The sequence below is a fragment of the Microtus ochrogaster genome, chromosome 16 (genome assembly GCF_000317375.1).
Source record: "Microtus ochrogaster isolate Prairie Vole_2 chromosome 16, MicOch1.0, whole genome shotgun sequence".
Taxonomy (NCBI): domain Eukaryota; kingdom Metazoa; phylum Chordata; class Mammalia; order Rodentia; family Cricetidae; genus Microtus; species Microtus ochrogaster.
Genome location: NC_022018.1, coordinates 36,244,769 through 36,261,140, shown reverse-complemented (window position 1 = coordinate 36,261,140; position 16,372 = coordinate 36,244,769). Strand labels below are relative to the sequence as shown.

The following is a 16,372-nucleotide window of genomic DNA, read 5'->3' as shown; positions in this document are numbered from 1 at the left end:
TCAGGCAGACTGGGTCTGTGGCCCACGAACCTGTTTTCCTGCTATCTTTTCTTTCCCCTATGTAGGCATGACAGTTCTCCCGGGACTGTGATGGGGCCTGGCTTCTGCTGTCTCAGTGTCCCCACAGTCTCACAGCTGGTTTGGGAGACATGCCCAAGGCTCCCGGTATCACCCGCCTTTCCTTTAAGATAACCCGCACCAGATTTAGACAAGAAAAGTTCGGGAGCTTGCCTTAAATTGTTCGGTGAGTTTTGTGACCCTTCATAGTAACAGCTGAAAATGAATTTGGAATGAGTTTGTGGACTGCCTGAACAATGCATCCCTGTGGTACATGCACTAACCAGAGAAACCAAGTACTCAATCTTCATTTTGCAGGGCAAATTTCACTTCTGCATCTGAATTTCTTTACACCCACAAATGATGAGGTTTTCTTTTTGGTGCCAGGGATAAAAGACAGAAGGTAAGGGCTTCACTCTGAGCGACACTTCCAGCCCCAACAATTCCAAGACATTTTTATCTTTCAGTAATCAGACAGTGTCCCCTCCTAATGTATGCTGCCTGCCTTCTGGAGGGAAACATGTCTTCCGTGCCAAGACCAGGTGCACTGTGACCCTCCACAAACATACGTGGCCTTCACATGTCACAGAAGAATACACGGCACATGACATTAGACTTGGTTGACGTGCCCTTTATTGATGAACGTGAGCAGCTTTTGGTAATTAATTCTACCACGGAGACAACAGCCATGGATGACATAACACACTGGGACGTGTCTTGAGCTGGAGAACTTAACAGGAGGGCAGAGTTTGCACTACACTTCCCAGCTGCCAGCTTTCCTCCCTGGGCAGCGTTCATGAGAAGCAGTTACTTCACGAAACAGAACGAGGCAGTGTGATAGAGCTCTTGAGGCTGTTGGGCGAGCATCCGTCGGGCAAAGGAACAACCACAGTAGTGGAGTTAAGGCAAATATTTTCTCTTGCCACAGAATCTCCATAGTTCTTAATGTATTCCAACATGATTATACATGCTTTCAATTTAAAATGAAAATACAAACAAGTTTACAAATTACTACTGGACACTTAAAAATAAACTCTATGTCACTTTTCTTTTTGGCAGCACCAGCCTGAACTTTGCAATATTCCAGAAACTTCAGGTACATTACAGTCTTCTGAGAAAGGCCCAGTACTTCAGAATTCCTGGGGCAGCTGTGAAGAAAGAATGTTACTGGCAACAAAAGTTAAGATAGTTGAGAACCTACTGAATACGTGTAGCTGTACACGTGTGTGCACACATGTTTGGGCTTCACTTTACCGCCCTACTGGTCTGCTCGGCCTTCTCTCTCCAGTGCCAGGCCTCACATGCAGCCTTGCGCTCTGGCAGCTCTGCTTTGCTACCCAGCAGTCATACTCCTTTCTAAAACACGTTGTTTTACTTGAAGATGCCGAGTTAGTTCACAGATACCTCATCTCACCACACACACACACACACACACACACACACACACACACACACACTGAGAGTTGGCTACCTTACTTTTCCTGGGCCCCAAAGGGCTCAAAAATTTGTCATGCTCTACACACACAGAAAGATTGTTCTCTTATTTGGTGATGGAATTCAGAGAAACCAGGGGGCAGCATCTTTGTAGGGAGAGGTTGAGTGTATTCATTCATTCATTCATAAGGCTCTGCCTGCTTAAGGAATATGAGCTGGCATAACGGACTAGACCATGCATAGCTTCTTGGGGTGCCTGCTGCCACAAACTTCAAGCTGAGGAGTTCTCATGGCCAGAATCTGGGGTTTGACCCACTAGAAAACCTCATGGAAGTCCAAATTGAAAATTTTAAATAGCTCAATGACATAAATGTCTTTCTCTTTGGTTTAAAAAACAAAAGCAACATAACTAACATTTTCAGCTATGAAGCAGAATTGACAGGTATACCAAAGCAACCCAAGCCTTAAAACAGAAAGGAGGGGAGAAATAAATGTAGTGAGGTAGCTGAGGTCAAAGATCACGTCCACAGCCTATACCAATGAGCTCAGGTCAAAGATCACGTCCACAGCCTATACCAATGAGCTCAGGAAACGCTTGGGCATTTTTAAACCAATATGGTGTTAACAACTGTTCTTCCTTCCCAATTGCTACAGGTCCATGCAAACCTGAGATGGGTCCCTGCACATGAGGCCAACCAGAGGCTGGAGTGTGTGAAAGCAAACAGGGGCAGGCCAGACCTCTGGTGCAGGGTTACTGTGGCTAAGGTCTTCCTTGTCACCATCAACTCAAATGACACTGCTCCCAGACAGAGCAGGCACTAAGTGAAACTCAGGGATATGACTGGCTGGCAGGTAAAGGATGGCGGGAAGCCACAGGGAGCTAGGGCCTGATATGCCCAGCATGCCCAAGGCAAGTCTCTGAAGTCCCCTACCCTGTCCCTCCAGACATAATTTTTGCAGGGATCATGTCACCTTCTTCCTCTGCACCATCTCAGGTTCCGGAACACCACTGTTTCCAGCTCATGCCCTGAGTTCTCACTCATCACAGGTACATGGTGAGCAGTTTTTCAGAGGCCAAGTTCAAATGACTTCCATGTGGCCATCCCAATTCTGGTGGCAGGGATTTCTAACTTTCAGCACCACGAAGACTCAGTTCTCACAGGCCGAGACCCCTTGACAAGTATCCCCTTTCACAATGCACACATTTGCAGGCACACAGGCACACCCTTACACACATGCACATACACTCTCGCACGCATACAATAAAATACACAGCAGCCCAGTGACATCCTAGGCACAGCAAGCTCAGGTGAGGCCAAGATTGGGTTAAGACGGGCAGAGTGAAAAGGCCTTGAGCAGGGCAGGGTAGGGTTGCTGGGGAAGGAGCCCTGAGTGGTCCGCCTCGCTGTGACCTCCTTTTGTAGTCCTCAGAGGCAGAAGCCAGTAACCAGGCACACCAGCCTAAAGGCAACCAAGAAGACCCGTAGCAGGAAGGAAAACACCACATCTCTCTGTTAGGTCTCTGTCGTGTAGTTACTGTAGGTCAGAGGAGACAGGGCTGAGAAGCTGCTCCACCGCCTGGTGCTAGGCCGGGGCTCCATGCGCCCTTGCTCTTTATATTTACCCAGAATACTTTTGGCTTCTTCTGCATCTCGCAAAGGGTTCTCTCCATATTCTTCTTTCAGCCACTGGCGATACTGGAAGAGTTGCAAACAAATCCCAAATGTCACACACACACACACACACACACACACACACACACACACACACACACACACGCGCGCGCGCACTCGTAAGCAATGGTGAAGTTTCCACATATAAGCACGGAAATAAAAGGGCATCAGATAAACATAGCTTTGCAGTTGACAGCCAATGGCAAGCAAGAGAAAGAGCTGTTCCTTCAACAGTCTGAGCTCAAGACTTGAAAATTTACTGAACTATCCATCTATTTAGCAGACTTTGAGCAGTTACTGTCTGCTGCTAAGGAATCTAAAATGCACGCAAGAAAAATGTGTTCTTGTGCCACCTGCCTGTGACAGCAGGACTGATGCAAAGAATCCAGGGAGAAAATAGCATGAGTTAAGGTTTGCAATTCAGAATCACTGCATAGAGAGGTGACCCCATCTACACCGGCCGAGAACCTGACAACTGAGTTACCATAATTAGTATGGGAAACACCCCTTCCACTCTCATCTGCTTGGTTATAACTCTAATAGCTCAAAGGCTGAGATATGAAAAAGAAAAAATAAGAAGAAAGTAGGCCAAACCTGGAAATGCTAACTACACCCAGAGGGAGAGAAACAAGCAGATATGGAGAACCTGGTACAGCAAAGCAGCAAAGCTGCCATGCAGGAGCACAGAGCACACAGGACTCCCCCCCCCCCCCCGGGGATGCAGGGAAACCTTGGCCTGATAACATCTGTGGGCCTTTCAGTTGCAGTGTCACAATTCTCAAAGGGTGAGGCGTGGCCCAGTGTGCCTGACTACATTTGAAAAATTCCTCAAGGAACACTCACCTGGTTCACTTCATATTTCTCAAACTCCTGCAGCTGCCTTTGGAAGCCCAGGTTGGGATTGGCACAGGACCTCCCAGCTCGAACGGTGTGCAAGGCATCTTCCCAACCAAAGTCAGTGACAGTCATGATGTACGCGATCACCAGTGTCACACTTCTGGAGACTCCAGCCAAGCTGTAGAACCGAGACAGTTTAAGAACTGCAGATCTACTCCACCATCCATCCAAACAAAGGACTTCACTGTAGAAAGTCTGTCTGCCCTGAGGCTTTCACAGAAGCAGGCAAGGGCTTACCAGAGAATTACTCAGAAATATACCAAGAACTTTGCTCTACTCCAGTTCCACTGGATCTTAACCATTCTATAGGCATCTCGGCCTCATTTTCCACAGTTTTTCAATAGGATACAGCCTGGATATTTTCTATTTCCTTGGGCACTAATGTAACTACAGCATGGTGAGGGGCTTAGCGCTTCCAACCCTCTGCAACAATTCCACTCAGAACCTGAAGGCTTCATGGCTTGCTTAGCTACCATATATTTAAAGGGCAAATCTATGACTTTTAAGGTTCATGAAAGGGCTGAGAATGCAGCTCAATGGTAGATCACTTGCCTAGCATGCTCAAGGTTTGGGTACCCATCTTCAACATGGACTACAGAAACTCTTTCTAAACCTTAGTGTCTAGATTTGTTTTGCTCTAACCAGGCAGAGCACTATGGTAGGCAGACTGAACTCAGAGGGTGTTTGTTGGGTGGTTTATACCATCAAGGGGTTAATTTTAAATGCACATGCAAATTAAGACATAGAAGATTGTGCCTCCTCAGAGTGCTTTATCAATGAATGAACACAGGGAAGCTTGGAGAATATTCTTGTCTTCTGAAAAATTTCAGATATACATAAATACATTAAACAGGAATTCTTAGAATATCAGGACTAGAATATTCTAATGACAATAATAAACTTTCCTCTTAAGCACTATCTCATCACCAGAGCTTTTTATTAGGAACTGCAAGGGAATTTTAAACAAATATATCTTCTTAGGCTTGATATGAATTCACCAGAAGCCTAGAGAGACCCCGGGACTGGGGCTTCAGAATCTCTATCAAGTGCCTCTAGTTGCACTCCCAAGGCATTTTAAACTCAATGGAATGGAAGGTTGAAACAAATATCACTTGTATTGGCTATACTACCTGCTTTTTAAAACACCACAGCAAAAAAGGTACTACACATTATTTAATGTCAAAACATAAATCTGTGTAAATCTGAAAAACACTATTCTTAAAGCTACAGAACCATCTCGTGTCCATTTCTGCTTTTGTTCGTGGACTACTGGCTCACAGCTTTTGGATGGGCTTCTCTGACCCATGCCAGCACAAGTTCTGAGACCCACCTTTGCACACTGCTTGTGCCGCCAGTGGGGGAGGGAGTGCTTTCCCTCAGAGACTTACACTTTCAGTTAATTAGTATCACATCATTCAAGACACAGGAGATATGATCAATCTCCACTTTAACTATGACAGAGCGATGGCTCCAGAATGTTGCAAGCTATTATCATTCCAAAGGTAATAATCACCTAGGGCCTACCCAGTGAAAATCAGAGTAGTGTACAAACACTACACTTGCTAATTATGCCGGCTTGCCTTTCTTGTCCCTGTGTGTGTTTGTATGTATGCACAGGTGATCTTTCTGACCACGGGTCACTAGTCTCAGGACTCACTGTGGATACCAGAACTCATGGTGTTCAAGGCACTGGGTGCCATCTGTGTATTTCCTTCCCAACACTTTCATGCATCTCTAGGTGACACAGCAGCACACAGCAATGCAAATGCCGGCTCAGCAGCTGCTGCTGTTATCCTAAACTGTTTAGGAAATAAGGACGAGAAAAGTGTGTACAGACTTGGTATAGACATACTTTTCCTGGATATTCTTGACTCATGGCTGCAATCATGGATTTGAAGCAATGGATATGGAGCGCCGAGTTTCCATTTACGATACAAAGTACAGCAGACTGAAGGTAGGGCCCCGTCAATAAAATACTTAATTCTCAGTCTGCTTGGATCACTTTAAAGCTCTAGAGACAAACACACACAACAGAAGCCCGAACCTGAAAGTGGAAAGGAAATATTCTGGTGTTATTATGTGGCTCTCACAGCCACAGCTACTACCAGAGTCTGCAAGAGGAAGCAGGGCTGTGGAATGGCCACCATGGGGTCTGGTGTGAGTCGAACAGACGAGCAGAGACATAAGATGCTGGTCTAATAAAATGTCAAGCTGGTAATGACAGTGTTTTGTGCCTGCTGACCTTGACAACAACCCCTAGAAATCCTAGCAGTGACTGAAGCAAAAACTAAAGCGAAACCAGTCAGTTTTCTTTCTGCCAAAGGAAACAAGGACCCGGCAGAGCAGGGCAGCAGTACAGTATGCATCTGAGATCCAGAATCTACCGAGTGCTGTGAGGACATGGACTGGTTAACCACACAGAGGAAGTGTGATAGCTTGAATAAAAAAGGCCCTCATAGGCTCATATATTTAAATTCTTGGTACCCACCTGGTGGAACAGTTTCAGAAGGATTGGGAAGCATGTCTTGTTGGAGGAGGTGTCACTGGGGATGACAGTGACTCTGTCTGGGTGCGGAAGCCCAGGCTATTCCAGTTAGCTCTCTGCCTCATGCTTGTGGATCAAGTCGTAAGCCTCCCTTTGTTGCTCCAGCACCGTGCCTTCCTGCCTGCTGCCATGCTCCTCGCCATGACGGTTATGAACTCTAACTTTCTGCAACCATGAGCCCCCCATTAAACGCTTTACTTTGTAAGTTGTGTGGGTCATAGTATTTTATTACAGCATTATAAAGGCATCCGAGATTAAAAGACGCCAACTAGAAAGCAAACTTATGACAACATTATCAAGAGACAGCACACCTACCAGTGCACAAGACAGCCCTCACCCTGGAGTCGGCACTCGTGAATGAACTTGATACTTTCTTTAAAATGTCTTGTCCTATGCACAAAAAAAGTGAAAAGTGACATTTACTATTTATCATCTGATGAAAAGAAACATTTGGGATTTCCTAAGATGTCTTAGAGCAGTGGATCTCAACCTTCTTAATACAGACCCTTTAATACAGTTCCTCATGTTGTGGTGACCCCCATCTATAAAATTATTTTCATTGCTACTCCATAACTGTAATTTTGCTAACTGTTATCAATCATAATGTAAATACTTATGTTTTCTGATGATCTTAGGTTACCCCTGTGAAAGGGTCTTTTTGACCCCAAAGGGGTCATGACCCACAGATGAGACCCACTGTCTTAGAGTCTGCCCCATCTAGAGCCGGACCATACTGGGACCAGGGCTACTTAAGCCTTAGTCGGTCATAGGCACAGTGAGGCTTAAAGGCCTCCAATCATCAGAATTTTCCAGATTTTATCTTCAAGTCATCCCTGAATTACGTGGTTGCTGCTGACAGACACACGGAGTTCTTGTTTAACTTCTTATTTCATCTGCCTCTCACACTGGCTGTGAACACTGTATAGCCTCAGAGCTCAAATAAGGGAAGTATCCTTGTTATGTGGACGTCCCAAGTCTTAGAAGCCGGCTTATTTCTGACACCCTGGAGATCCTGGAGACACTGACTGTAATGATCTCCCTAGAGACCCCCCCACCCCCACCCCGCCATTCTCATCACTGGACCTATGGGAAAAGGAGAGTTTAGTTTCAACCCATTCTGCCGCTGTGTGTGGCCTTAGAAGCATGACTTAGAAAGCACGGATGACAGCTCACAGAGGTGACATGGTAAAATATCAGTGAGCTTTGCAAACTCTGCAGTTTGCGATGATGGTGAATGTCACGGTTCTTTCTTCTGACCCTTAGATGTTGGGTCCCTTCTTTTCTGTGCATTTGCTCAGCATACAACTATTCAGGAGATCACGGTCAAGTTCCCTGGCAGCCGACTGGCCCCTTACATGGGCCAAGCAAAGGTTGCGATGGGTAGGCTCAGAACCTTTTACCAGGTGTATTCTACCTTTAGGTGGTTTCTAAAGCACTGAAACCCCCAAAGCTGCCCATGTGCCCCATTTGTTTCTCTATAAGCACTGAGTACTGGCCATTTACCAGGGATTATGAAAGGCTGAAAGACAGCTGGTAAGGAATAATTCTCCCTGCAGAAGGACAGGGCAAATGATGCCCAGCTACTGCTGGTTTGAACAGGAGCAGCCCCATAGACTTGTGTGTTAAGTGCCTGGTCAATAGAGGCACTACCAGAAGGTGTGTCCTTGTTGGAGTAGGTATGGCCTTGTTGGAAGAAGTGTGTCAGTGTGTCAGTGTGGAAACTGGCTTTGAGGGCTCATACATGCTCAAGTCACACCCAGTGTGAGTGTTTACTTCCTGTTGCCTACAGATTAAGATTAGAACTCTTACCTCCTTCTCCAGCACCCAGTCTGTCTGCATGCCACCATGCTTCTCATCAAGATGGTAATGGACTAAATCCATGAAACTGTAAGCCAGCCCCAATGAAATGTTTTCCTTTATAAGAGTTCTTGTGTCGTGTCTCGTCACAGCTAAGACAGAAGCAAATACCAGGGGCTGGGGAATTGCTGTGATAGGCCAGACCATGTTTTTGTTAGGCAGTATGTGGATGGAAGAATGTGGACTTCGGGAGTCTGGATTAGAAACAACGTTATATCCTTTAAGTGGGGCTTAATGGGCCATACCCAAAAGGGCATGGAAGACAGTGGTGCTGAGGATGACCCAAACTGTGTGGGCCTGGATCAAGAGGTTTTAGAGGATTAGAATTTTAGTTTGTGGCCTAGAGACTAGTTCTTGTGATGTTTTGGATAAGAATGTGGCTGCTTTTTGCCATTGTCTGTAAAGTCTGCTTGAGGCTAAATTAAGAGTTTTGGATTAATTCCATTGGCAGAGGAAATCTCAAAACAGCCTAGCATAGACTCTGTTGTAGAGTTACTAGCACTCACTCTTATGAAGATCTATAATGAAAAGGAGCAAGCTAAACAAAGAAAACTATAAAATGTACAGTTTGAGGAGAAAAGTAGCACCAGGAAGTAGAATGGAGTTAAATCCTGTGTTCAAGGAGATAAACAGATGAAAAGAAAGAATGAACAGAATAAAGGGAGCGGAGATCTCATAGCAAGTTCCAATCCAGCTAAGCTTCCAACGTGCGGAAAGGAATTACAGAAGAGCATAGGTCTGGCCATGGCAGCACATGGCTTTAAGACCAGTACTCAAGAGACAGGTCTCAGATCTATGAGTTCAAGGCCAGCCCGGAACAGCTCTACAGAGCAAGTTCCAGAACAGCAAACTTAGGCAGTAAAGGAAACTATGGAAAATAGAATGCTGGTGAAGATGTAATTGAATAAGGAGACCATGTTCCAGCCCCAGGAAGCAGCAGAACCTGGCAGCTTGGCAAAGCGGTTCTGGCTTTAGAGTCAAGAACAGAAGAAAGGGGTTATAGAATCGCTCCAAAACTAAGGAGGCAAGGGTATCTCTGCATGGAGATCCAGAAAGTCATTGTGTGAAGCTGTGAAGACAAAGCCTCGGAAACCCAAAAAATGTTGGAGATGCCAGAGTCAATGGATACTTGCCATGGAGAGCTGCTAACAGGAAGTGGAAATTGTAATGATTTTAGCCACAATAAGGTTGATACTTCCAGGATCTAGACGCCATGCATATGCAGACAAGCCCTCACGCAGAAGTGCCTAATGGCCCCTGGGGATATTAAAGGGCTCTGTGTGACCCACACACAGGTGTATTACATCCTCCATGTAGGACTCAGCTAAGCCCTTGCCCGCATGCATGAGCCCGACTTCTGCGTATGACGTAGCCACATCAACCCTCTGTGCGCATGTGCTGGCAGCTTTTAAAAGCTGGATGTGCCTTCTTCTTCTCTCTCTCTGCACACTGACTTCCCCAGGCCTGTGCATGCCCCCTCTAGTAAACTCCTAAGTGGGTTTGTTGTGTGTTCTGTGTTTCCTTCTCACTCACACCAGGTAATTTCAGAAATAAACCAAGAAAAAGAAGAGTTTGTGTTGTCAACAAAGCTGACAGAAGTTGGAGATCAGAAGGTGCTTTGACATCAAACATGGAGATGCAGAGTTTGGAGTTTGCCCATCTGGTTTTCAGTCTTGCTTTGGTCCAGTATTTCTTTACTATCCTCCCTTCCTTCCATTTTGGAAGGAATGTATATTGAAAATATGTGATCTGTTTTGATTTTGATTTTTACAGGGGGCTACAGTTAAAAGATTGCATGAGTCTCAGAAGAGACTTTAAACTTTAAACAAGTTTGAGACTGTTACAGAACATGGCGATGTGTTTTGAAGTTGGACTAAATGCATTTTGTATTATGTTATCACTACAAGCCTATGGGGGCCAGGGAGTAGAATGACCAACCTAAGGACACCAGACTGCTACAGAAGTCTCTAGCATGGCATGGCATGACATGGTGTAGCACAGCATAGCATACCAGTTTCTGATAATTTACCAGGGAAAAGACTTCTAGATGTAAACACAGGGTTCAGAGAACTGCAGTCTTGTTCCCAAGTGGCCAAAAGTAGGCACAAATGTGTCCTTGCTAAAACTGTATACCTGGCAACACTAGTAATCAGAAGCCCAGTGCTATATCTGGTGGGAAGGGAAGGTACAGGAACAATCTAACAGCTGGCGGGGAGGGTGTCTCCAGGCATGGTGCATGTGTTGGAGGGCTGAAGCAGGAGGGCAGAGCCTCCCAAGTGACAGGTCAAACCAGGACGTCCCTGACACTGCTCTGACACCATAGCAGAACAGGCTAAGTACACTGATTCGGTTTTGGGCAGCACAGTGCTCAGGTTCTGAGAATATTCTGCTTCTGCCAGCTGTGGCCACAGAGAAAGAAAAAAAAAAGAAAGAAAAAAGAAAGGAAGGAAGACAGGAAGAAAGGAAGGAAGGAAGGAAGGAAGAAAGAGGAAGGAAGAAAGAGAGAGAGAGAGAGAGAGAGAGAGAGAAAGAAGGAAGGAAGGAAGGAAGGAAGGAAAGAAAGAAAGAAAGAAAGAAAGAAAGAAAGAAAGAAAGAAAGAAAGAAAGAGGGAGGAGGGAGGGACGGCTATAGGAGAGAATTTCTGCAAAGGTCGCTCTTTCTGACGAAAGAAATGTGCCACGTCTAGCCTCCAACCAGAAAGCTACAAAAGTCACATTAAGAGCTGTAGCAGAAGCACAGAACTCGGGGTAAAGTGCAGCAAGGGAAGCCAGGTTCTCACAGGATGACAGAGTTTTGCTGCCATCCCTGGGAGTACCACTCAGGCTTCTCCACATCATCTCTCCCTGAGACACTATTAGAGACAGTCTACTTACAGCCAGATGCACCCTCTCATATCAGAAACTAACTCAAGAATTAAAAAAGTTCAAGCCACCTCACCTAGGCCAGAAGTGTCCTTTATGGCTAGCTTTATGCCAACTTGACACAGGCTAGAGTCTTTGGCAAAGGGAACCTCAACTGAGAAAATGTCCTCACCAGATTGGCCTGTGGGCAAACCTATAGTGTAGTTTCCTGACTTGATGACTGACGTGGGGAGGCATAGCTCACTGTGGGCAGTGCCACCCCTGGGCAGGTTGTCCTGTGTGTTATACAAAAGCAGGCTGAGCAAGCCATGAGGAGCAAACCAGTAAGCTTTGTTCCTCCACGATCTCAACATCAGTTCCTGCCCTGACTTCCAAGGATGATGAACAAGCTGTAAGATGACACAAACCCTTTCCTCCCCAAGTTGCTTTTGGTTTTGGTCTTTTATTAAGGCAATAAAATCCCAACCAAGGCATAGACCCAAGCTACTAGGCTGCAACGTGCCTTGTGACTTATACAGAGATGTCCATTCTCCTTGCAGTAGATAGGGGCTGGACTCCAGACCTCAGAATTGGCAGGCTATGCTGACTCTAAAGTCCCTGCAGACCAGATGTACATTCCTTTGTCCACCAGGCTGCTCACACTGTGGTTGTCAGGAGTGTGCACGAGTTCTCTCCTAGCTACAGGTCCTGCCTCTTGGTAGGGAATCACTGGTCTATAAGCACGAAAGAAGAAAAGAGTGCCAGAGAGAGCCACAAAAGCAAACCAGAAAGCAACGAATGAGTGCCACCCAGATGGAGGAAGAAGCCACAGAACACTCTGCCGTGAGGACAGTGGGGCAAAGCCAGGAGAACTCCTCTGAATGCACACAGGACTTGGAGTCTTCAGGGAGGGGTTGTTCTACAGGCTTAGAGGGCAGGTCAATTCTTCTACTGAGGCCACACTGGTGGCAACTTTTTAAATCTGTTCCTCACACCTGTATGTCATAGACTCATGCATTATGAAATCAGGCTTCCTATATACTGTGACGTAGAACCCGGATTCAAGAGTTAACCTTGCCACAGTGGACTGAACAATACTCAAACATGCACCAAGCTCACAACAGTGTGTTAAGGAGCCTTGCAAGGCCTGGGGAGGTGGCCTCACTTATTCCCCCCATATAGCATTTCCTTCCTTTGGTTTGCATGTCTGCATGTGACAGGTGCTAAATCAAGGACAGCATACAGGATGTTGTTAATGGCCACCACTGTGCTGGGGGTACAGCCTATGGAGCTGCTGGGCAAGCATCTGTAATGGGGACACCAGCTGTCTCAGTCTGAGAGCACAATGATGCCACAGAGATGATGGAACACTCCACCCTGAGACTTGACTCAGATACAAAATCAGGCACTGGGCCAAGCCAGGCAGACATTCCTAGAAATGCCTTTTACAAGAAAGACCAGGAGGTGGGCTGGCCCAGTGCTGCTCTGGTTTAAAACTGGGTGGTGCAGACAGAGTTGTGTGTGTGTGTGTGGGGGGGGGTTATTTCCAGGGAAAAATGACATAAATCCAAGCTCTGGTCACTAAACTCCCTCCTCCACAGTGGGAAATACCCACAGTCTGGGTTCTTTTCTTTTCCGCTGCAGTGTGAAGCAGAAGCACACATCTGCAGCACCATCCCACCACATGCTGTTTACGTGAACCCAGTTCCCTCTTTGCTCCTCACTTGGCTGGCAGTTAGCCTTCACTTCCATACAAAGACTGCCACAGGCCTGTCTGCAGAAGGAAGTATGTCTACAGGTGTATACTCATCCAGCAGTGCCAACAGCCTAAGAGAACACCTCAGGGAGGAGAGGAACTCTTTATGTGGATTAACCAGGGGGTCCAGGTCTTACTTCTCACTGACCAGTACCTTAACCACTCTCTCTCCATTTCAGAGGCTATGAGTGACCAGATCAATAAAAGATGGTAGACAGAGCAAGTCACCACACGACACTCCCATGTGGAGACTTCCTGCTGCTCTAAGACCCATGATCTTAAATGCCATGATCCATAGGTGATTTGAAAGTCCTTAGGTTCAGCCCTTTTGATGTGGGATTTTCCTCTGTATGCTGTGATTACCATCAATGAATAAAGAAAATGCTTTGGACCTATAGCAAGGCAAAACATAGCTAGGTGGGGAAAACTAAACTGAATGCTGGGAGAAAGAAGGGCAGAGTCAGAGAGAAGCCTTGTAGCCCCACCAGAAACCAGATGCCAAAACTTTACCCGGTAAGTCACAGCCACATGGATTAATAAGGTTAATAAGAAATGGGTTAAATTAATATGTAAGAGTTAAGTCAATAAGAAGCTAGAGCTAATTGGCCAAGCAGTGATTTAAATAATACAGTTTCTGTGTGATTATTTTGGTTTTGGGTGGCTGGGACTAACAAGCAGCCCCCTACAACACCCTTTGCTTACTGGAGTTGGAGGCCAGTGACCTGGCCACCTGGAATGGTGGTGGGTCTTACTTCAAAGCTGGTGGTATTAAATGAGGTTGTGCTGACAGCAAAGGCCACAGACATATACAATGTTTCTCCTCATCGCCCGAATCCAAATGTGTGAGGAGGAAATCCCATCAAAGGCAAGAACTTTATAGTCCTCCCCCCCTCTTTTTTTAAAGCAAAGTGGTTGAGCACTCTATGATAGGATATTCTTCCTGGGGTCAAATTGGTTCAGACACCCCAGGATCCCATGCCCATCTCTCAGCTAGATCTCTGAAGGCAATCCCCCTGCATTAAACACAGATAACTCACACTTGTAACAGTGACTCCCAAACTTTATGCTCAGGAACTGCCACCATTATACAAGAATTGGAGGATATGTATACCACACTTTTCCTTTTGCTAGATACATCCATTTAAAAAGATAGCTTAAAAACAAATACATCCCTCTACCCTTTAAGATAGAATCATTTGACAAGAGAAGAGTTTAATTCAAGAGTAACAAGGACAGTCTGAGACCAGAGGACTCTGATGGTTATTGCAGCAAACAGTGATTGTATCTTTTCCAGAGATCTCCATTTACCCCAGGAGCAGGAGCACATCACGGAGTGAGTGATGCAAAGACCTCAAGAACCATCTGGACGCACAGACAGCTACAGTGGTGCAAGGGCTCATCTACCTCTGATCTTGAAAAGCTGCTCAGAAACAATAGAAAAACGGCAAATGAAAGAAAAATGGGAATAGAGACAATTTCAGCTACACATAGACAACACAGACAAAATGACAGGGTGGTGAACTAAGACCAGAATATTCCCTGATTTCCCCTACAGAGTTTTGTGTAGTGCTCATGCTCACCTCTCCACAAAATCTCAAGAAACACCGACACCTACTTGGTTCTGAAGCCACAGAACACCAGCAACTACTGTAACGAAGCAATGCTATAGACTCCAGAGCCTATGACAGAGCTCCCTCAGACTTCACAGAAAAGGAAAGAATTATCAACTTAGTGCTGCCTGACTACAAACACCAACTTACTGTGTAATAAAAACAGAATAAGCAAATGCAAGTGAATACATATCTAAGTACTATTTTCTAAACACATTAGCATTCCTTACTTTGAATACAGAGAGAATACAATCTCATTTTTATAAGTACTAAAGAATTAATAAAATATCCAATTTCATAATCATCTCAATACTCTAGATCTCCAAGGAGATGAGCAGATTATTAAGCGAGAAGGTTGAAATGACTTGCTTTAGAGAAACCGTAGAGAAAACAAACGCAAATGGGTTTGCAAACCTTCATGTACTAAGCGCCGGCACTGGCCACTTGACACACATGCACGGCAATGTGCAAACACCCACTCTAGCATATCTCTTATGACAGCATCATGCAAAACATACCACACTAGGGTCGTGGGGTTATTGGGACACGGAGAACTTGAACTTTTATATTTCCTGACTTGGGCAGAATAGGTGGCTGGGGGAACTGAGCTAAAATTTTGTGTTAATGTTATCTCAAACCAGGTTTCTGTATTTTAAGTTCATGGAAGGTCAGATGGGGGAGATTCTCTAGGATTAAGGCCAAGACAGAAAACCAACTTTTCTGAAGTTCACAGCAAGTGGCTATCAGGTGACTGAAGTGTCAAAGGTCACACACTTCTTACTAAGCAAAGCAGCCAGAATTCCTGCTGTTAGGGACTTTGCAGAAAAAGAAATATTTAATCTTTATCTTACCAGATAGGATAAGCATTCTAGCACTGAGTATGTCCCCAGTCCAAGATTTAGGTAATAAAGCATTTCATTCAAAGTTGAAAATCATTTTTAAATCAGTATCTAAGTTTAAAACAATAAGCAGTGCAGACTTCCAGGATTTGTTCTGACATTGAAGAGAGGGAACAGGCACAAGAAGTTAATGTGGTCAGATGGAAGACTGTCTGGTGATAGCTGTCTGGGTTACCAATCCCAAGTTTTACAAACTACTCAAGTTTTTCTCTTGGCTTATTTATTTATTTTTTGCACCCAACATTAAGAATATTTATCCTGGTTTGGAGAGATTGCCCAGTGGTAAGATCATTGGCTGACCTTCTGAAAGACTTGGGTTCAATTCCCAGTGCCTATGTAGAAGCTAACAACTCTAGTTCCAGGGGATTCAAAACCATTTTTTAGTCTCTGTGGGTATTGCATGTACCTGGTACACAGACATACAAACAGGCAAAATACTCATATACATAAAATTAAAATAAATCTTTAGATCTATTTAAATAAAAAAGGAGACTGATCTCATGGCCATCCACATTAGTCAGTGACACAGGAAGTGAAGGTTCACTGTGAACTCCTCGTATTTAGTGAGTAACACAGGAAACCCTAAACGAGTTAGAACATACAGAGGAAAGCATTCCAACTGCCAACTTAAGGTGAATCATTTGACTCTACCATGGAGTCACACTCACTGTTTTGGTTCTGAATGCCGCTTCTTCTAATGTGTCTATTGGAACCTTAATTCCTAAATCTGGCAATACTGGGAGACAGGCCAGGTATAAGTGCCTAGGTCATGAGCTTAGAGCCTCCAGGAATGTCTCAAGCAC

General features: G+C 45.1%; 1 protein-coding gene across 1 annotated transcript in view; it reads right to left on the bottom strand.

The window, feature by feature from the left end:
* Positions 1-543: 543 nt before the first annotated feature.
* The window catches only part of Dusp22 (dual specificity phosphatase 22), a 55,168-nt gene continuing 39,339 nt past the window's right edge, over positions 544-16,372 (bottom strand). The window contains exons 5-8 of the mRNA XM_013349077.2: positions 6,922-6,996; positions 4,008-4,179; positions 3,116-3,188; positions 544-1,205 (exon numbers count right to left, since the gene is read on the bottom strand). Coding sequence (XP_013204531.1) covers positions 1,159-1,205; positions 3,116-3,188; positions 4,008-4,179; positions 6,922-6,996 — 367 coding nt within the window. The 3' untranslated portion in view covers positions 544-1,158. The remainder of the gene's footprint in view (positions 1,206-3,115; positions 3,189-4,007; positions 4,180-6,921; positions 6,997-16,372) is intronic.